Source organism: Squalius cephalus (genome assembly GCF_949319135.1).
Source record: "Squalius cephalus genome assembly, chromosome: 6".
Taxonomy (NCBI): domain Eukaryota; kingdom Metazoa; phylum Chordata; class Actinopteri; order Cypriniformes; family Leuciscidae; genus Squalius; species Squalius cephalus.
The window spans coordinates 16,972,870-16,994,641 of NC_137127.1; the positions used below are offsets into that span (position 1 = coordinate 16,972,870).

Below are 21,772 nucleotides of genomic sequence, written 5' to 3' on the forward strand. Positions count from 1 at the left end.
ATGACTTCTTTGGCTGAATGGTTGGAGCCCAGCTCTGTGTGGGTCACTTAGTTTAGTGGTGTGGCAAAAATTGCCCTGCAGACACTGACACTGCCCTAACCCAGATTCAATGGTACGCAAAGTACAACACAGCCGGGCTCTGGGGGAAGGGAACTACATCTGTGCGCTCCACCATAACTTGCATTCATAGTGTTTTGCAATAATGCACTGTGTTCACGGACTAGCGACATGAATATAGTACATTTGTTTTGGGATGGCGGTGTCGGTACAAAACCCTGTGCCATTTATACATTTTTACATTGCATTTTCTGTTTTTTTTTAAGTGCACATATTGGTTTTTTAAATAACCTATTTCAGGTTCACTGGTTAGCAAATGTTGTTTGCCATTAGTTGCTTTGTTTTTTGTTTGTTTGTGCAACTGAGTGCATCAGTCCAGGTCGGATTCATTTTCCCTACAGAAAAGCGGATTTTACTATGAGCTTTCAGGTTATTAATCAATGATACACAAAGTGTGTGTATATATACAGATGTAATCAAAATTATTCAACCCCCATTGCAAATCAGGTTTATTGGGAAAATGTACAGACTTTCAGCTGTTTGCAAGGAACAAATCAAGCAAAAGTAATTGAAATGGCTCTACACAACAAATATTTCAAGTGGTTTCCCACTTGAAATGTTTTTTTTCAAGAGGTATTAATTCTTTAAAAAGCTCACGCTTTGAGAAGAGTGCGTTGTGAATCTGAACGCAACGAGAGGAAAAGACACTGACGTGATAGGATCTGAACAAAATCTTTTTCTTTGAGAAACTACTTTTTTTGTCTCTGATTTATATTTCTCTTTGTTGAGTTCCAATTTCTTTATAAGAAATGTATTTAGGTGGATAATGTTTTTGGAATCTTAATGTGAAAGATACATTTGAAATAGTGATGAGTGATATAAAAAAAGTTTGAGAGTGTTTTCTAATATAATCTGAGAGTGCATGTTTAAATGTTTGAAAGACGTAGTATTTGTTGAGATTATATTTTTTTCTGTTGTGAAGTGTGTGCCATGCAGTGATAGCATTGCTAGCTCTGTACATACTCTAGTGTGTTAATCAAGCATATGGTGACTAGCATGTATGTGTTGCCTAAATCCAAATAATCGAAACAGACATTTTGGTTATTTGAACCAATTTATTTGAATGAGTTACTAATGATTGGTTTGGCTTTGTTTTTGCAAGGCCGGGTTTTTTTCCGTTTTTTTCTTTTTCTTTTTCTTTTTTTCTTGTGTTTTAATTTTCTCTTTTGTGAGTGTCTGAAAAATTGCTGCTGTGATCCTGAATCCTGCATGTCCTGGCTGTGGATTCTTATCCCTGGTTTGGACTGGCGAGCCATCCCATCGTTTCATACCTGGAAACAGTAAAAAGAGTTGTGAGAAAAAGAGTTTTCTGATTGGGAATTTTGGGGAATTTGAAAACAAGACATTGAACTTGAATTTGAGAAACTTGAGTGAGGTTGAATTTCAGAAATTTATATTGGGAAATTTTGACTCTGTGTTTATTTGAAATACTGGGTGTTACGGTTATCTATTTGTTTTTCTTTTGTTTTTCTTTCATTCTTTCAATTTCAAAAGATACAACTCATACAAAAGAACAAACAAATAGAAAAATACACTTACCTTTTCATTAAGTAGCTGCATTCCAGTGGTCTGAGTGGTAAATTGTTTTTATTCTTCCTTACTATCATCTTTGCTAATTTTTTCTTCAGTGAGTCGATCAAAATCTTCTGATTCTGGTCCATAGTTTTGCTTTTATAGCGACCTAGTAACTGAGACGAGTGCTACTTGCCGTGTGCTACACAACTAATCAAGAGCTTCATTAGTTGCACCAGGTGTGCTTGAGCTAGAACACATGAAATATTTGAACTGGGTAGGTTTGTTGAGTGTCACGTTTGACTGCATGATAGAAATATGGATTAGTCAAAAGAATGGTCAAAAAAGTTAAGAGAAGATATCATCGCCCTTCACAAACAAGGAACAGGATAAAAAAAGATAGTGAAGGCACGAAATGACGTTCCGGAAAAAGGAAGCTATTGATGGCTGCAACCAGATTTCTGAGAAGGCAGGTTTAGAAAAACCCTTGAGTGACTGCAAAAGACCTGCAGCAAGACTTGGTGGCAACAGGCACTGAGGTTTCAGCTTGCACAGTAAGGCGCTTACTAAACCCAATGCGGTTTCCATGCCAGAACTAAGACGTACACAAATACTGACCCAAAAGCACGGCTCCAATTTGCTCAAAATCATATAAATAAGCCACAGAAGTTTTGGGATTCTGTTCTGTGGAGCGATGAAACAAAACTGGAACTTTTCAGCCTTATGGATCAGCGGTATGTCTGGAGGAAGAAGAATGAAGCATATGCTGGAAAGAACAATCTGCCTACAGTTAAGCATGGTGGTGCTCGGCGATGCTCTGGGGATGCTTTACATCCTCTGGGACTGGAAACCGGAAGTGTGTGGAAGGCAAGATGGATTCATTAAAATATCAGGAAATCCTAGGAGAAAACATCATGCCATCAGTGAGGAAGCTGAAGCTTGGGCATCACTGGACCTTCCAACAGGACAATGATTCCAAGCATACCTCTAATTCCACCAAGACTTGGTTGCAGAAGAAGTCCTGGAAGATTCTACAGTGGCCATCACAGTCACCTGACTTGAACCCCATAGAAAATCTCAGGTGGGATTTGAAGAAGGCAGTTGCAACACGCAAATCCAAGAATATTACTGAAGTGGAGGCTATTGCTCATGAGGAATGGGCTAAGATTCCTCAGAAACGCTTCCAGAAGCTGGTGTCTGGTTATACATCTTGTTTGCAGCAGGTCATGGACCGCAAAAGGGTGTTCTACTAAGTAATAAAGATGCTTGCCATGAATGGGTAGAATAATTTTGAGACTGTCATTAAAAGTCATTAAAAGTTGCATTTTCAGTTGAATTTGAAACATTTATTGCATTGAGCTATTTCAATTACTTTTGTTTGATTTGTTCATTGCAAACAGCTGAATGTCTGTAAATGTTGCCAATAAATCTGATTTGCAATGGGGGTTGAATAATTTTGATTACAACTGTAATGTGTGTATGTGTATATATATATAGAGAGAGAGAGAGAGAGAGAGAGAGAGAGAGGGAGAGAGAGATACTGTATATATAGATAATCAAGTCTTATATTGTACAGTTGTTTTTCATCTGATTGCATCATTTGTGGTGATTCATGCTTCACTGTTACACTTCATAAAATAATTATTAGACCTGTCATAAATCATGTATAATCCTATTCACTTTATCTCTCTCTCTATATATATTTTTTTTCTTCTAGCAATGTTTGGACCTTTCCATAACATTCAAGTTCATTGCACTCTCAAACATCTTTTGTTGGAATCAAATTGCCATTCTATACCTTATTCGGTTTCTATGGTCAGGTTGAACAAAACGCAATGTGCTTGTACGCAAGAGTCCTCTTCCATCTTCCAAGCAAACATTTGGCCTGTCTCTGGAAGCTCCGGATTTTTTAATCGTCAATGTGATTTAATTACCTTTTTAATATTATCTGCTGGTTTGTCCCTTTGCTTTTGGCATTAACATGCTTCCATCAGACTTCTTGACTAATGGCTCCCCTTAAGATGATCAGGTTAAACCTAAGTTCTCAGCATTCTTCCATTTGCAGTTATTTTTTAACATACAATTACATTCACTTCAAGCATAAACAAACAATCTAATTCCTATTCCCTGTGTTAATGTACACAATCCTTGTGAATTGTGAAATGAGCCTCTTGTTAAATTGTTGTTCTCATTTCATAGAGTGAAGATTGTCACTTATTCATGTGTTGACAGTGATGTGTGCTGACAACTGATAAAAGCTGTATATTGTGGGGTGTAGTATCTTATATGTTTGCCAACGTGAGAGTTAGCGGTTCATAAAGCCAGTGTGGCAGTAAGCTATAGGCACAGGATACTAGCATTAGCTGTTTTGAAGAATTGTATGGAAATTTACAGATTAGGCTATTATTTTGGTGGCAACGTTGATTATTCATGCTTAATAATCTGATAATATTCTTTTATTTAATTTTATATTTAATTTTATATTTTTATATATATTAAATATGCTGTTTATATTTACGATTATACTTAATTTTTGCTATTGATTTATGGGGAAAAAATCATGCTGGAATTATCATATTTAAGTGAACATGCATTGGCATCACATTATTCAAGTGGAAAAACTTATGATTTTTTATTTTTTTTTATTTTTGAGCCTCAACTTTCCAAGTTGAATTGTGAATTAAAGAATATTGACAGAAGCAAATTATTATCATAATGATATTGCTATTTATCATAATGAGCTGTAATTGTGAATGTTGGCTGTACAGTTTAGTTTAGTTTAGTACATTGTGTACTGTTGATGAAGAATAGCGATAAATCTTGCCAACAATGGCTTTTCAATTTGTTGCAATAGTGCTAAAACCAGGAGAGGTACAAAAGAAAGAAGATAAACCTCTCAATAATGCATTACATCGTTATAATGATTTCATGATTAGGAACTGACTTGAAAGACTCTTCAAAACATAACAAAAAAAAAAAGGTTCTTTATTGGTTCTTTGTTGTACATTATAGGTTCAAAGAATTCTCTCCTTATCAACCATTTGTTCTTAGGGATTTAAAAAGTTCTTATTGGTTTGATATATCATGTGTTAACAGAGGAAATCAAAGCCCCAAAGTTCTTTAAAGCACCGGATAAATGTTACAGAAGATTTCTTTCACAATAAATGCTGTTCTTTTGAACTTCCTATTCATCAAAGAATCATGAAAAAAAAGATCAGTTTCCACAAAAGTGTTAAGTAACACAACTGTTTCAACATGGGAAATAATAAGAAATATTAACACTTTACTTCAAGCCTTTATGCATACTGCATTATAAAGGTATTCATAATGTAATGCCTTATATCTTTTCAGAAATACCTGTATCATATTCGTTAAAATTCCTGTATCATATTCGTTAAAATTCATTATAATAATTGCAGATTCCTTGTTACATCTGATACTGATAGTTTGTCATGTGTTTTAATGCATTATACTTTCTAATGGCTTAACATAAGTGTATTATATGAGTTTACAATTATTCATAAGACCATATAATGCATTATACATAAAGGCTTTAAATAAAGTGTTCTTGAGCACCAAATCAGCATATTAGTATTTGCTGTTTCACTGAACGATTTCACTGAAGACTGGAGTAATGATGATGAAAAGTCAGAGGAATTCCATCAGAGGAATAAATTACATTTTCACAGTTATTTCAAATTGTAATAATTTATCACAATATTGCAGCCTTGCTGAGCATAAGATACCTTTTTTCAAAAACAGAAAAAAAAACCTTACTGATCCCAAACTTTTGAACTGTGGTGTAATATTTTGGCCATCTTTAGAATTTTTTTGTGTGTGTTTTAACTTCCATTATTCTTGCAGTAGTTCTGTATATTTCTATGACATCGCTGTCAAAGAGTAATTAGCTGATGAAGTGGTTTGACTTATCGTAGATAACTTAACGAAAGTTATCATGAGCAGTGTAATTTTTGAAGTAGATGTCATAACAAATATTAGTAGATATTAAAATGAGCGGTTCATTCATGAATCCTTAAGATCTTACCTTCATGCTGTGGAAATACAAAAATACAAAAAAACGGAAGACAGAGCACAAGGAGCACAGCGCTGAAAATGGGCTGGGCTACATAAGGTCTATATGAATATCGTATTGCTCTTGCTTTGCAGTGGCTGAAACAGTCATAGAAAAGCCATTGTGGTTGTCAACACCAGTCTCTTTCATATTACTCACAGCCCTGCATTCTCTTTAGATCTGAACTCAGTTCATCAGCTCCTGCCTGAGGGATGATGTCGTGCACACTCTCTGAATGCCAGCATGTGGCCTGGCATTGCAAAGCCTGAATGGGTGAGATCCCAATTTTGAAATGATGCCATGGCTTGGACGGTGATCCTCACATCTGCAGATCATCTCTGAGCTTTCATCCAGTCCAGAATCCAGACGAGCCAGTGTCCGAACCAGTTCTGAAAACTGCACAGATGCATCCACATAGATGGGCATAAAAATCGTCAGAACAATAGCTATGCATTTATGTTCTCAGTCTTATTATTGCTGCTTTTTGGTTCCATCCATTTGGGGTGCAGGTTATTGTAATTGGTGTTTACGATTTAACGTCTATTTGCTTTGTCAAAAAAAACCTTGCAAATCGCCTGTAAATCCACTCCTAGGCATGACTAATTAAGACTTGAAAAAGTAACTCAGATATTTTGTTGTAAATTTAAAAGTAATTTTACTTTACTAATTACTTGGAAAAAGTAATCTGAGACTTGTAATGAGTTACCCCCAACTATGCATATAGTGAATCAATTTTAAGCTTAATTAAAAACCTGTAAATAACCTGTAAATCCACTAGGCACGACTGATTCAGAACCATATTGTTTTCAGAGATTCCAGAAATTATTTCAAATGACCTCCGTTTCTATAAGTAGATGTAGGCAATGAAAAAGATGCATGATGGGAATTTTTAAGCACTTGTGAGTTAAATGATGCCCACTTGCCCATTTCAACTGCAGTTGCAATCACATTGATGTTTGTTTGTGCTGTAATTGTCCTGAAATGTTAAGCAATAAGTTCATTTTGCAGTCTTGAAACGTTCATTGATTTTACAGTTTTGCCTCTTGTTGCTCGTAAAAATGTTTCTCTGCGTTTTACTCGAGGGCTGTTGTTATTACAGATTCCAGTCTGATGTATTTCATCATTTCATTGTGTTACACTAGACATTATTCTTCTACATACGTCGGAAGTTGCTTTGTTGATGCAACAGAGCGGCTGTGAAGGTGTGCATGTGTGTACAGTATGTTTATTTCAGGCTCTCGTTCTCAGAGCTGTAGAAGTTGCCTTTAAAAGTAATGCATTATAATTAGTGCTGTCAAATCGATTAATCGCATCGAACATGAGTTTGTGTTTATACAATTTATGTGTGTATATATATTATTATATTATATACTGTACTGTATATATGTTATATGTATGTGTGACATACACACACACACACACACACATATATATATATCCCTTTAGCGATTTTTTCCCTTCAAAAAAGCGCCCAAACCTTATTTAGTTTCTGAGAATCTACCTGTACCGCTCTACCAGCACGCGCGCACCCCTCTCTCTCTCTCTCTCCCTCCCTCTCTCTCTCTCTCTCTCTCTCTCTCTCTCTCTCGCTCTCGCTCTCGCTCTCTCTCTCTGCGTCTCACGCTGCAGAGAGGAGCAGCGCTTTAATTCAGTTAAACACAGATATTATGTTGCTTCTCTAATTTTACATGCAAGTATAGCCGAAATCACAGGACAGATATTGTCTTTATCTTATGTGTATTTGATTTCATCAGACGACGACTCGATTATCAGGATTTTTGTGCAGATTAACATCTTGGAAGGGAGAGCTGGTTATGTCTTAATGGGTCGCTTTTCAGTCACCATTTCATATTCATTCCATTGTTTGACAACAGAAACAGTAATATTGAGAATTTAGCTTCATCAAAATGGGCACAGAGAGAGACAAACTAATGTAATAATAAATAATAAATGTACATTTAGCATTTTCAGAAGAGCTGCCCTGTCATGCAAAAATCTAAACATGTTTGTGTTAGTAAATTGCTCAGTGCAAAGAAAGAGAAGTAATGGGAACCTGGTATTTCTTTGTTCTTTCTACATGTGTCTAATATGTACAACCAATCTGGTTTCCGACCACACCACAGCACAGAGACAGCGCTCATAAAGATAATAAACGATATTCGTTTAAATACTGATTCAGGCAAAATATCAGTGCTGGTACTACTCGACCTCAGTGCTGCATTTGACACTGTCGATCATAACATACTTCTTGACAGGCTGGAAAACTGGGTGGGGCTTTCTGGGATAGTCCTAAAATGGTTCAGGTCATACTTAGATGGGAGAGGTTATTATGTGAGTATAGGAGATCATAAGTCTGAGTGGACATCCATGACATGCGGAGTCCCTCAAGGCTCAATTCTTGCGCCACTCCTGTTCAACCTGTATATGCTCCCAATGAGCCAAATAATGAGAAAGAACCAAATTGCTTACCACAGCTATGCAGACGACACACAGATCTACTTAGCTCTATCGCCTAACGATTACAGCCCCATTGACTCCCTGTGCCAGTGCATTGATGAAGTCAACAGTTGGATGTGTCAAAACTTTCTTCAGTTAAACAAAGACAAAACTGAAGTCATTGCATTTGGAAACAAAGATGAAGTTCTCAAGGTGAACGCATACCTTCACTCTAGGGGTCAAACAACTAAAAATCAAGTCAGGAATCTTGGTGTGACACTAGAGTCAGACCTTAGTTTCAGTAGTCATGTCAAAGCAATAACTAAATCAGCATACTATCATCTGAAAAATATTGCAAGAATTAGATGCTTTGTTTCCAGACAAGACTTAGAGAAACTTGTGCATGCTTTCATCACCAGCAGGGTGGATTATTGTAATGGACTCCTCACTGGCCTTCCCAAAAAGACCATAAGACAGTTGCAGCTCATCCAGAACGCTGCTGCCAGGATTCTGAGCAGAACCAGAAAATATGAACATATCACACCAGTCCTCAGGTCTTTACACTGGCTCCCAGTTAAATTTAGGATTGATTTTAAAGTATTATTACTGGTATATAAATCATTCAATGGCCTAGGACCTCAATACATTGCAGATATGCTCACTGAATATAAACCCAATAGATCACTCAGATCACTAGGATCATATCAGCTAGAAATACCAAGGGTTCACTCTAAACATGGTGAATCTGCCTTTATCTATTATGCCAGCCACAGCTGGAACCAGCTTCCAGAGGAGATCAGATGTGCTCCTACAGTAGTCACATTCAAATCCAGACTCAAAACACTTCTGTTTAACTATGCATTTACTGAATGAGCACTGTGCCAATGTTCGTCCGACTGTTTGTACTGTACTGTATTTTATTTTTTATTTTTCTAAACTGTTTTAATTATTCTTATTTCTTTTTATTATTTTAATTTCTTCTATGTAAAGCACTTTGAATTGCCATTGTGTATGAAATGTGCTATATAAATAAACTTGCCTTGCCTTGCCTTGCCTAATAGACATGAACAAGTTCTTTGAAAAACATCTATGACCTTTGAAACATGTCTCGTCTTCATGCTCTATGTTGACTATGGTTTCAATAATAAACATACATTTGCATAAAGCATCCATATTTATCCATGCCCATGTTGATTAGAGTATTACAAACTTGAAAAGTATTAATTTAAGGTACATTTAGAACAAATAAAAATGTGTGATTAAATGTGATTAATCGCGAGTTAACTCATGACAATCATGCGATTAATCGCGATTAAATTTTTTTATCGATTGACAGCCCATACAGTGGGGAGAACAAGTATTTGATACACTGCCGATTTTGCAGGTTTTCCTACTTACAAAGCACGTAGAGGTCTGTAATTTTTATCATAGGTACTCTTCAACTGTGAGAGACGGAATCTAAAACAAAAATCCAGAAAATTACATTGTATGATTTTTAAATAATTTATTTGCATTTTATTGCATGACATAAGTATTAGATCACCTACCAACCAGTAAGAATTCCGGCTCTCACAGACCTGTTAGTTTTTCTTTAAGAAGCTCTCCTGTTCTCCACTCATTACCTGTATTAACTGCACCTGTTTGAACTCATTACCTGTATAAAAGACACCTGTCCACACACTCAATCAAACAGACTCCAACCTCTACACAATGGCCAAGACCAGAGAGCTGTGTAAGGACATCAGGGATAATATTGTAGACCTGCACAAGGCTGGGATGGGCTACAGGACAATAGGCAAGCAGCTTGGTGAGAAGGCAACAACTGTTGGCGCAATTATTAGAAAATGGAAGAAGTTCAAGATGACAGTCAATCTCCCCCGGTCTGGGGCACCATGCAAGATCTCACCTCGTGGGGCATCAATGATCATGAGGAAGGTGAGGGATCAGCCCAGAACTACACGGCAGGACCTGGTCAATGACCTGAAGAGAGCTGGGATCACAGTCTCAAAACCATAAGTAACACACTACGCCGCCATGGATTAAAATCCTGCAGCGCACGCAAGGTCCCCCTGCTCAAGCCAGTGCATGTCCAGGCCCGTCTGAAGTTTGCCAATGACCATCTGGATGATCCAAAGGAGGAATGGGAGAAGATCATATGGTCTGATGAGACAAAAATAGAGCTTTTTAGTCTAAACTCCACTTGCCGTGTTTGGAGGAAGAAGAAGGATGAGTACAACCCCATGAACACCATCCCAACCGTGAAGCATGGAGGTGGAAACAGCATTCTTTGGGGATGCTTTTCTGCAAAGGGGACAGGACGACTGCACCGTATTGAGGGGAGGATGGATGGGGCCATGTATCACGAGATCTTGGCCAACAACCTCCTTCCCTCAGTAAGAGCATTGAAGATGGGTTGTGGCTGGGTCTTCCAGCATGACAATGACCTGAAACACACAGCAAGGGCAACTAAGGAGTGGCTCCGTAAGAAGCAGCTCAAGGTCCTGGAGTGGCCTAGCCTGCAAAAACCTGCAAAAAACCTGGAAAAAGCTGCAAAATCAGCAGTGTATCAAATACTTGTTCTCCCCACTGTGTGTGTGTGTGTATATATATATATATATATATATATATTAGTGGTGGGCCGTTATCGGCGTTAACGCGAGACTCTTATCGCGCGATAAAAAAAATATCGCCGTTAATCTATTCTCCAAATTGGGTTGGGAGCTGGCTCGGGCTTCTATACTCTTTGCTCAAGCTACACAAGCTATGATGACGCAATCTACCCGCGGCCGCGAGGAACACCCGGCTGCAACGCATCATATTCGTCGTCATCTTAAGTAAACACGGCTGAAAGTGAAAGCTGGTGTAAAAGATCAGTGCAACATCCATTATTTGGACACTTAGTTCGGATTTAAGCCGTCCGACGTAGACTGTGTGGTGTAACAGTTCGGTAAGTTAACACACGACTAATCCGTTCTACCACCTCAAATTCAAAACGAAACATATCACTGAATACCAGCGTGCGCGTATTATTCCCAATATATCTTAGTGAGTGGTGTAGCACATAATCTCTTTTTATTAAAAGCGCCCGATTTTAAGAATCCTTGTTGTGTTTCTTTTTAACTGAAAAGACATCAGTTAGACAATATTCTAATTTTAAATGTGGGGTTTCATAAGCTCCAAGCCATATTAAACATTAGACCTACTTAAGTCTCTGCAGCTATAGTGTACTTAAATTTTATTTATCTGCAAAATTATGTTGTATACTCACAGTTTTGCACAATATATGTTCTCAAAACTACATACACCCTTTCAAAAAAAAAAAAAAAAAAAATATTTAGCAGTTGTTTAGCAGGATCTGTGTAACCTGTTCTGAAACGGTTTTATTATAATATCGTTATGCAAGAGGCTGCAATGTATATCACAATATGGATTTTAGGCCATATCGCCCATCCCTAATTGATAGCCTATAGTATTTGATAATAACATAGGCCTACCTAATGTTGCCTACGTACGGTAACAGTACAGTAGTAACCTTTTACAGTCTATGAGTAGAATAGCTTTCTCAAGCAGTTTGTGATGCATTTTGGAAACAGGAGATGAGCACCTGGTCTAATGCGCCACCTGGCTTGAGAAACCCGTTCTCAAAGACTTGCTTTTATAGTCATTATTTGGGTAGCACACATATTCTGAATGCCTTCGGCAGAATTCAAATGAGCCATTTTAATCTAGATTAATCTAGATTCATTTCAAAATTAATCTAGATTAATCTAGATTAAAAAAAATTATCTATGCCCACCTCTAATATATATACACTCACCTAAAGGATTATTAGGAACACCTGTTCAATTTCTCATTAATGCAATTATCTAATCAACCAATCACATGGCAGTTGCTTCAATGCATTTAGGGGTGTGGTCCTGGTCAAGACAATCTCCTGAACTCCAAACTGAATGTCAGAATGGGAAAGAAAGGGGATTTAAGCAATTTTGAGCGTGGCATGGTTGTTGGTGCCAGACGGGCCGGTCTGAGTATTTCACAATCTGTTCAGTTACTGGGATTTTCACTATTTCACAATCTGTTCAGTTACTGGGATTTTCACGCACAACCATTTCTAGGGTTTACAAAGAATGGTGTGAAAAGGGAAAAACATCCAGTATGCGGCAGTCCTGTGGGCGAAAATGCCTTGTTGATGCTAGAGGTCAGAGGAGAATGGGCCGACTGATTCAAGCTGATAGAAGAGCAACTTTGACTTAAATAACCACTTGTTACATCCGAGGTATGCAGCAAAGCATTTGTGAAGCCACAACACGCACAACCTTGAGGTGGATGGGCTACAACAGCAGAAGACCCCACCGGGTACCACTCATCTCTACTACAAATAGGAAAAAGAGGCTACAATTTGCACGAGCTCACCAAAATTGGACAGTTGAAGACTGGAAAAATGTTGCCTGGTCTGATGAGTCTCGATTTCTGTTGAGACATTCAGATGGTAGAGTCAGAATTTGGCGTAAACAGAATGAGAACATGGATCCATCATGCCTTGTTGCCACTGTGCAGGCTGGTGGTGGTGGTGTAATGGTGTGGGGGATGTTTTCTTGGCACACTTTAGGCCCCTTAGTGCCAATTGGGCATCGTTTAAATGCCACGGCCTACCTGAGCATTGTTTCTGACCATGTCCATCCCTTTATGACCACCATGTACCCATCTTCTGATGGCTACTTCCAGCAAGATAATGCACCATGTCACAAAGCTCGAATCATTTCAAATTGGTTTCTTGAACATGACAATGAGTTCACTGTACTAAAATGGCCGCCACAGTCACCAGATCTCAACCCAATAGAGCATCTTTGGGATGTGGTGGAACGGGAGCTTCGTGCCCTGGATGTGCATCCCACAAATCTCCATCAACTGCAAGATGCTATCCTATCAATATGGGCCAACATTTCTAAAGAATGCTTTCAGCACCTTGTTGAATCAATGCCACGTAGAATTAAGGCAGTTCTGAAGGCGAAAGGGGGTCAAACACAGTATTAGTATGGTGTTCCTAATAATCCTTTAGGTGAGTGTATATACACACTGTGGGGAGAACAAGTATTTGATACATTATTGCTAGTAAAAACAAACCCATCATGCGACATTGGCAGACTTGTAATTTTCATTATCCATAATATTGCTGAACCACCGTTAAGATGTGAGCAATCCAGCTAACATAATTGAGTCAGATTTCAGTGCAAGAGAGGCAGTATTTGTACTCTAGCTGGAAGTCTGTGGAAATATTATTCAGTATGTTGGGGGGAAAAAAAGAGAAAGACAGAGAGAAACCGAGAGCTGTAATATATTATATTATGATTTGTTCTTCTCATAGTAGAAAGGCTGTTTGGTTTTCCACTATCCAATGAGATTATCCGCATCAAATAACCACTAGAGGTTTTACGCTCGACTAACACACAAACACACAACTCTCTCTCTCTCTCTCTCTATCTCTCTCTTAGCCAAAAATTCTTTTGTATCCAATCTCCATAACAACAGCCTGAGTGGCTGAGAGCGAGAGAGGACAGAGAGAGTGAGTTTGTAATATTCACCGCATGGATAGGCGGAGCTGCGGAGAGCATGTGTGAGAGTGTGTGAGTGTGTGAGAGACGGAGATGCTCAGATGGTAGTGTGCCGGGGTGGAATCAGGGCGGTGTGATGACTTGATGCACATCAGAGTAGATGAAGACGCAGGAGATCAGCTAACGCCACACATGGTGAGAACCCACGCCTTTTACTTGCATTTGGCAGGGGACAGGTGTGAGAGAGAGTGTGTGTGTGTGTATGCACGTGTGAGAGTGTGTGTTTGGCCGGCCTCGATCTTCTAAGGGTTTTATGTAACAGGCTGCAAGACCAGAGATGGTAAGATACAGTAGAGCTACATACTGTCATACTGTTGCGCCCATGCTGGACTTCTGAAATTCAGGAGACGGTTTCAGTTGCATTTAATATTTACATGATTTTTTGATTAAATAGCATTTTGACATCTGGAGAAGCATTTACATTACACTATGAACAAGAAACCAATACTAGAAGGTTTTATATGTTTAAATGAACATACTGTTTATTAAAACTACATCAAAGTCTAATACATTTTATGATAGTTTTTAAACAATACATTGCTTACATATTGTAACTGCAGTAATGTTTTTTTTTTTTTTTAACTACTAATTTGACTACGTTATTTGGCTTTTATAATTAATAGGCTCCTTTTAAGAGGTCAGTAAAAACTGACTAATCAGTTCAAGTTAATTTATATTCATTTGTGACCAAAGTTGTTTACTCTGTAATTAGTCTATTTCCACTAGTTTAATCCTTTCAGACCGGCTCTGTGGAACAGATGTGAACAGGTATTATTTTATTGAATAGGCAGGTATTATTATTGTATTGTGTGTAATCAGCCAATCACAGAGACGTGGAGGCACTGCTTCCTCTCACATGACTTTTTGTTTGAATTTTTCTGTTTGCACACATTTATGTCATGTATGGTCCTCTGTGGAACTCAAAAGGCGACATTTTGAAAAATGTCCAAATAATTATTTTGTGTTCCACAGAGGAAAGTCATACAGGCTTTCATTTTTAGGTGAGGTATCCATTTTTGTCCATGCAAAAATGTTTGTAATTTGAGAGGTAAAGTTATTTAAACTTTATTTAAACCAGTCTTGTTGTCTTTTGCCTAAGACTTTTGCCTTAAAAAAATATATATATATTTTTAATTATATGTTTGTTTTGATTATTAGTTTGATTAGTTAGTAGGAAACTTGTAGCTAGAAAATCTCTCTAACGTTTCTTTTTAGCCAATCCCTTCCTTTAAGCATTATATACACAATATTTACACTCATGTTGTTTTCATTCTTACATAATAATGGTTTGTGTGACAAGTCATGAAAATATACAGTGAAGTTTATAGGGAGATTTTTGGGTAAAAGAAACCAGCAATTTGATTTTCTCTTTGATTTTTCTCTTTTGAAGTCTCTGTCTTGTGGAAATGTTATAAAGTGCATTTAGAAATTTTATGTTATGATATTAAACAATGGATTCAAAGTCAGAATGTTGCATCAACAGATTTTATAATGTATTTATTAAGACTTTTGTCTGTATGTCTCCAAAAAGCTAAAATTAAGTATTTTCTGTAGAGGACTGTGGAGCTTTATTCCATCTCTGTTTCTTCCGCATGGGGAAACTCGCCTGTTTTTGCTTTTATCCTTCTTTTGCATTATTCAACTTGCCTCACATATCTCTCTCCCTCTCTTTTTCTCTCATTCCCTCAGGCTAACTTGAAGAAGTTTATGGAATATGTTCAGCAAAGGAACGTTGAGAAGGTGTCAAAGTTTCTGGAGAAAGGGCTTGACCCAAACTTCCACGACCCAGAGACCGGAGGTAAGTGACACCACTTTGACTCAAAAGTCCAGTTTTATTAACATCATCCAATTACCCAGTTGTGTGTATGTGTGTGTGTGTGTGTGGTTTATGAGGATACAAATGTATGACAGGAGTATTATAACATACAACACTTCCTGTGTCCTCTTATACCAAATGGCTTAAAAAACATACAAAACCGTGTGTTGTTTTTTTTAAAGGTGAAAATACCAAAAGTTTTCTATGATGGGTAGGTTTAGGGGTAGGGTTGGTGTCTGTGGAGAGTCTCAGTAAACCGTGTGTGTGTGTGTGTGTGTGTGTGTGTCTGAGCATGCATGTTGACTTTGCTCAGTACTGTTAAATTGGTGCCATGACCCGATCCCTTAGTGTTTATCTCTTGGCTCTGGGTCAGCCAACAGCTGAATTTAAACTGGATAGTGGATATCCATTTCATCTGTATTTCAGTAATTCTTCAGTTAGATGATCTTTTTTGGTCCCCTTGAAAGTTACTAGTAATACTCTTAAAAAAATGTGAAACATTTTGTTTCAATTAATTTAATATTTATGTGTACATTTTAGATTTTTTTAAATTACTGTCCCCAATATGGCTTTCAGTACTTTCATGGCAGACATAAAAACACTTAGTTCTTGGTTTTCATTAATATAAGTAACAGGAAATAGTAATAAGAAATTGATTAATTATTATTATTGTTTTGCGTTTTGCTCAAATTTAATTAATTTGAGGTTAATTTACTGCTAGCTAACTTGTATTAACATTATTAAAACTACTAAAAAAAAAAAAAAAAAGTCATTGGCATCACACGTCATATGAAAAATGCCATCCATTTTGCAAAATCTACTTGAAGGTTGATCAAGACCAAGATCAGATCTTATTCCAGACATGTGATAACATGTTTTAACATAAATAAAACATACTTTGAAGATTCATTGTTCAAGTGGTTAGAAGTGCCCCTAATTGAATAATTACTGTACATGTAGTCAGAAATAATTTCCAGTCAATAATTTTGGCAGATATTAAGCATTAAATGTCAGCTGGTGATCGTCATGGTCTCATTGAAAACCTAAACATTGAGAAGTTAAATATTCTAATTTCAGTTTTCAATTAGAGTAAAGGAAATGTAAGAAAGAAAGAAAGAAAGATTGTTCTACTTGAATGACTATGGTGCAATCAAGTTTGACCTCTCCCAGTGCATGCTGGGAAGATAAGATCACCTTCTATGCAAATTCCCTCATACTTATTCAGATTTATTCATGCGTTTGTTTGGAACTGATTAGGACTGACCTCTGGCCACGTTGATAGACAGAAATGGAAGAGTTTGTGTTTGTATACACGCGTGTATTGTTACAGATAGAGCAGCCATGACCTCCAGGTTGTGCAGCATTTCAAAATCGGTGTAAAGCTGTCTGGAGACAGAAGCAGAACAATTTGACCACAGTTCATCTATCCTTGAACCTTTGAAAGAAAGGAAAAGACCGGAAGAGAAAGATGGTTGGCCCAAACCTGTCATTTTCTTTTGTGAAACAAAAAAAAGGGCCATTAAGTACCATTTAAAAAAATTGATATATATTGAAAGTCAAAGAGCAGCATGAACATTCTTTGAAATGTCTCCTTTAGTATTTCATAGGAGGCAAGTTACAACTAAAGCATTTTTTTTAACCACTCATTTAAAATGGAGCACACATGCACCGAAAATGTCATCAGTTGCTTCTGTGTTGGCAGAATGTCCGTTGACGATGGCGTCGCAGCTGGAAGGCTGTGCAGAGCTCATAAAGGTTCTGAAGAATGGAGGAGCTCACCTGGATTTCAGGACCAGAGACGGCATAACTGCCCTTCACAAAGCAGTCCGCACCAAGAACCACACGGCACTTATTGTGAGTAACACACACACACACACACGCACAGACACACTCGTCCTGCCGACAGTGGGAGGGAACACAGGGTTCTCATACATACTTGAAAGAGAGATCAGAGGTGTATGTGTCTGTCCAGACATGAGTCATAGAGTGGCACAAAGATGAAAAGCGTTCATTGACACCAGGCTGTATAAAAGCTTGCTGTGTTTTATAATGATTAGAGCAGATCTTTTGCTGGAGTACACAACTGATGTGTCATCTGAATTTCAACTGAAAGAGCCATATCAGTGGTTTTTTTATACGTCAATGAGATATTGATCACAACACTAAGGATAGAGAGGCAACCAGGGATAGTTGTCACAACAGGAAGTTATTGGAAGCTCAGACCTTACACAAACCTTGCACAAACTGTAAGGTTTCAATCACATCAGCAGTTTTTATATGTCGTATTCATAAAACTAATTCATAACCCCTTTTTTATTGTCACATTTTATAATTTCATAATTTTTTAATAATTACATACTTACAATATTTATTGGCCTAAACAATAGTTTATTCAGCTTGTTACATTCTTAATTTTTTTTGCTGTTTCTGGAATCGTTTAGTGCTTCATACTTGTTTTACAGTTCAATTTAATAAATATTATATATATTAGTTTTTGTTGTTGTTGACAACAAATACATCATGTCTACAAATACAGAAATGGACTTAAATGCACTTACCCTGAGATAAATTCACTGAAGTAAAACTTGACAACTAGCCCCATTATCACCCCCCGTTTAAATCAGTTTGTCAACCATCATTCTTTTCCTCCAGATTTATGTCAGACGTGTAGATGCTGTTAAGCTTTACGCTAAACCTCACCCTTTTCCACATTGTTGTTCATTCATTTTACTGTTTGAATGTAATCTTAATTCCGTTAATGAAAACTATGATAAAAAATGTTCGTTGACGACCTTTTTTTTCCATTACTAAGACAAGATGATGACGGGACGACATCAACGTCATTAAACAATAACTGACTATATCAACATGCAATATCATTGACGAAACAAGACGAGACCAATATGTACTTTAAAAAATAAAAACTTTATCAAAATCAATCTTTATTTTTGTCGAGAAAAAAAAGAGGAGACAAAATATTACAGACTTTTTTTTTAATAAGCCTCCACGAGCCTTCATGTTTATGGTCGCCAGATGTCAAAAGTTTAAATTGCCCAATCAGAGCTGGATTTTAACAATCTGCATTGCGATATTCTGCTCAATTGAAAAGGCAATAGAGCCAGTCTGTGCTATTAAATCTGTGAGCGAACCTTCTGATCTAGTGAACTGTAATAAATAGAAATCCAATAAACACAATTTGGAATTACTATAGGAATTTCACTACTTTTGAGAGAGAGTGTTAATTTATATGATGAATATAAAAAATCAGGAAACTAGATGAGGTCAAATTAACCTTGATTTGTGCTCACATGAAAGTGCAGGAATTCTGATGAAATGTAAAAACTATTTGCAACTATTTGAGTGAGTCTTGGATGACTTGTCACAGCTAATAAATGGGCTTGGCTTTAAGTCATCTGTTATGAGGGGCTGTGGTGCAGTCCTGTCTCAGCCTCAGATAGCCCGCAGTCCGTTCACTGAACGCCTAATGCATACTGCATCACAGAACTGGTTGGAGCTAGCAGTAAATCTGCAAGGATAAGCGGCAAAGTGCACCAGTCTTTGCTGATATTCGAAAGTCTTACTCGACTGGCAAGGTTATTGGTTGAAACCCGACAAGGGGGGGATCCATGAACTTTTGCATTCATGCCCTTGAGCAAGGCACTTAAAGATATGCTGTATGTGAATTTTATTTATTTATTTTTTATGGAATAGAATGCAGAAAACGGCCCTAATACTTGACAGATATCACTGGAATTGTCTCAGAGACAGCCTGAGGTGCTGTAAAAAGTAAAAAAAGAATTTGACTGTGGAGGGATGCTGCCAGACAGGGACAAAACTTTGAAGCATTGTCTGTCTGTCAATTTTGTGTGATCACGTTCGCCAACATCGGGTTTGCTGACTTGTCTTTTAAGGGCAGGATTTTGGAGAAATGAGGCAGGGAAATGAATTGGCTATAGTCAGTCATAAATAAGAGAAAGAGCATCATTTGTGTGTGCAGACGCTGCTGGACTTGGGAGCCTCTCCGGATTACAAGGACAGTCGTGGCCTGACTCCTCTGTATCACAGCTCTATGGTGGGGGGCGACCCGTACTGCTGCGAGCTCCTGCTGCATGATCACGCTCAGGTGGGCTGCATGGACGAGAACGGCTGGCAGGAGATTCACCAGGTAACACACTTCTTGTACCGTTTATAATTCAAAACCCCTTTCAAAGTTAATGTCTAAGCTGCAAAGATGTGTCGTTCAGAAATCGTCATGGGATTGACATCACAACCACATTCACCATCCACATTTACATATACACTAGTGTTCAAATGTTTGGGGACAGTAAGATTTATTTGTTTTTTGGAAAGAAACAAGGATGCATTAAATTGATCGAAAGAGACAGTAAAGATTATTTTAATCTACTGTGACAAAATATTTCTATTTCAAATAAATGCTGCTCTAAAAAGATGCTAAAAAAATTTATCATGATTTACACAAAAATATTAAGCATAAATATTAAACTGTTTTCAACTTTCTTGAAGACCAAATCGGTGTAACACTAGGGAGCTAGGAAGGCAGACTGAAAATTAGGATATTAAAATAGAAATTGTAATAATATTTCACAATATTATCCTATTTACTGCATTTTTTATCAAATAAATGCAGTTTTGGTGAGCATAAGAGACTTCTTTAAGAAAAAAATCTTACTGAGCCCAAACTTTTGAACGATCGTGTAAATGCCTGTTCAGTATTTAGCTGCTTGTTTGTGTTGATGATTAAGAGAGGCTACGTTCACACACTGTACATTTTTTAGACCGACAGCCACATTTTACAGGTTTGAGTCTCAAAATGTTCTGTCCAAACAGCAACTTAGAGTAGCGCCTCGAATACTGTCTGTATGACCATGCAATGGGAGTCAAGCCCGTATTGTTTTACCATTAACCATAGTGACAGTGACAAAAGTAATATCAAAGATGGCTACGTCCATAAAGCTAAAAAGTCCAATCCAGCCTCGTTAAATCCGTCCAAATAAATTAACCAACAACAGTGTTTATGCATATGGTAGACACTCATTTGTGCAGCGCATGATGTGATGGACAGTGATTTCACTCCCGTAAAAAAACTGTGTGTGACCGTAACTGTATTAAGAACTCTAATACACGACTGACAACCGTATTCTGCTGCTGTGTGAATGTGGCCAGAGTGCACTATTTACATACAGAAGTCTTAAAAACATTCTGGGTCTTCTCAGGGTCAGAGAAAAGATGGAACATGAAAAACTAAATGACGGCAGTTTTTGGTGCAAATAATGTTGAGGGGCATTTCAAATGGACTTCAAGAGCAAAAAATACTACAATAAATGGAGCACACACACAGGTCACAATTGACTTACAATCAGCTGACCCTGTGAATTACTGCAGGGTTATACAGTAGGAGATTGTGTTCCAGAGGCTTTTTCTCCATCTCTATCCATGTTCTGGAGGCTGGCCAGGCGCACACACTCACTTCTAAACTATTTCTCTCAGTTAGCTGCCCCTGGTGCATGACATTTGCATTCATGACATCTGACCTTTTCCGAAGCTTGAAAAGGGTGAGAGAGCGAATATCAGCGAGGGCCGTACATCCATACTTGTTTTAACCTCCACACAGGATCTAAAATTAATACTTGCCAAGTGCCAAACGTGAATGAAAATTGGCTTTGGCAAGTAAATAAGACTGATTTGCTCACCAGTTAGTTAGTATATATTATATACTAATATATATATATAAATGAAGAGTTCAGATGAGATCATTTTTATCAAGCTCGTATATTTAAGTTCAATAATTTCACTTAAATGGCAATGCAAATTACCTATTAATTGTCATTTAAGTGAAATTACTGAACTTAAATATACAAGCTTTATAAAAAATGATCATTCTAGAAGAAAATTTCAGATGGCACTTAGAGGCTTTTGCATCTGAACTCTTCATATATATATATATATATATATATATATATATATATATATATATATATATATTATTTTTAGTGTTGATAATAATAATAATAATAATAGTTATTATAATAGTAACATCTACAGTGGCGGCATGCATATTATTATTATTATTATTATTATTATTATTAATTATATTAGTATAAATAAAGTTATACAGCCCTAATATATAAATTATTATTATTAGTAGTAGTATATCAACATTAGTTGACCCCTATTAATGAATACTGT

The 21,772-nt window shown here is 37.2% G+C and overlaps 1 protein-coding gene across 2 annotated transcripts in view; it reads left to right on the plus strand.

Moving 5' to 3' along the window:
• shank3a (SH3 and multiple ankyrin repeat domains 3a) overlaps positions 1 to 21,772 on the plus strand; it is a 268,933-nt gene that overhangs the window by 124,024 nt on the left and 123,137 nt on the right. Inside the window, exons 1-4 of one of the 2 annotated variants that reach the window (XM_079874289.1) lie at positions 13,747 to 13,884; positions 15,439 to 15,547; positions 17,268 to 17,419; positions 19,563 to 19,730. In XM_079874289.1, coding sequence (XP_079730415.1) covers positions 13,834 to 13,884; positions 15,439 to 15,547; positions 17,268 to 17,419; positions 19,563 to 19,730 — 480 coding nt within the window. In that variant the 5' untranslated portion in view covers positions 13,747 to 13,833. Of the gene's footprint in view, positions 1 to 13,746; positions 13,885 to 15,438; positions 15,548 to 17,267; positions 17,420 to 19,562; positions 19,731 to 21,772 lie in introns of those variants that run through there. The other variant, XM_079874288.1, reaches the window with a different exon arrangement.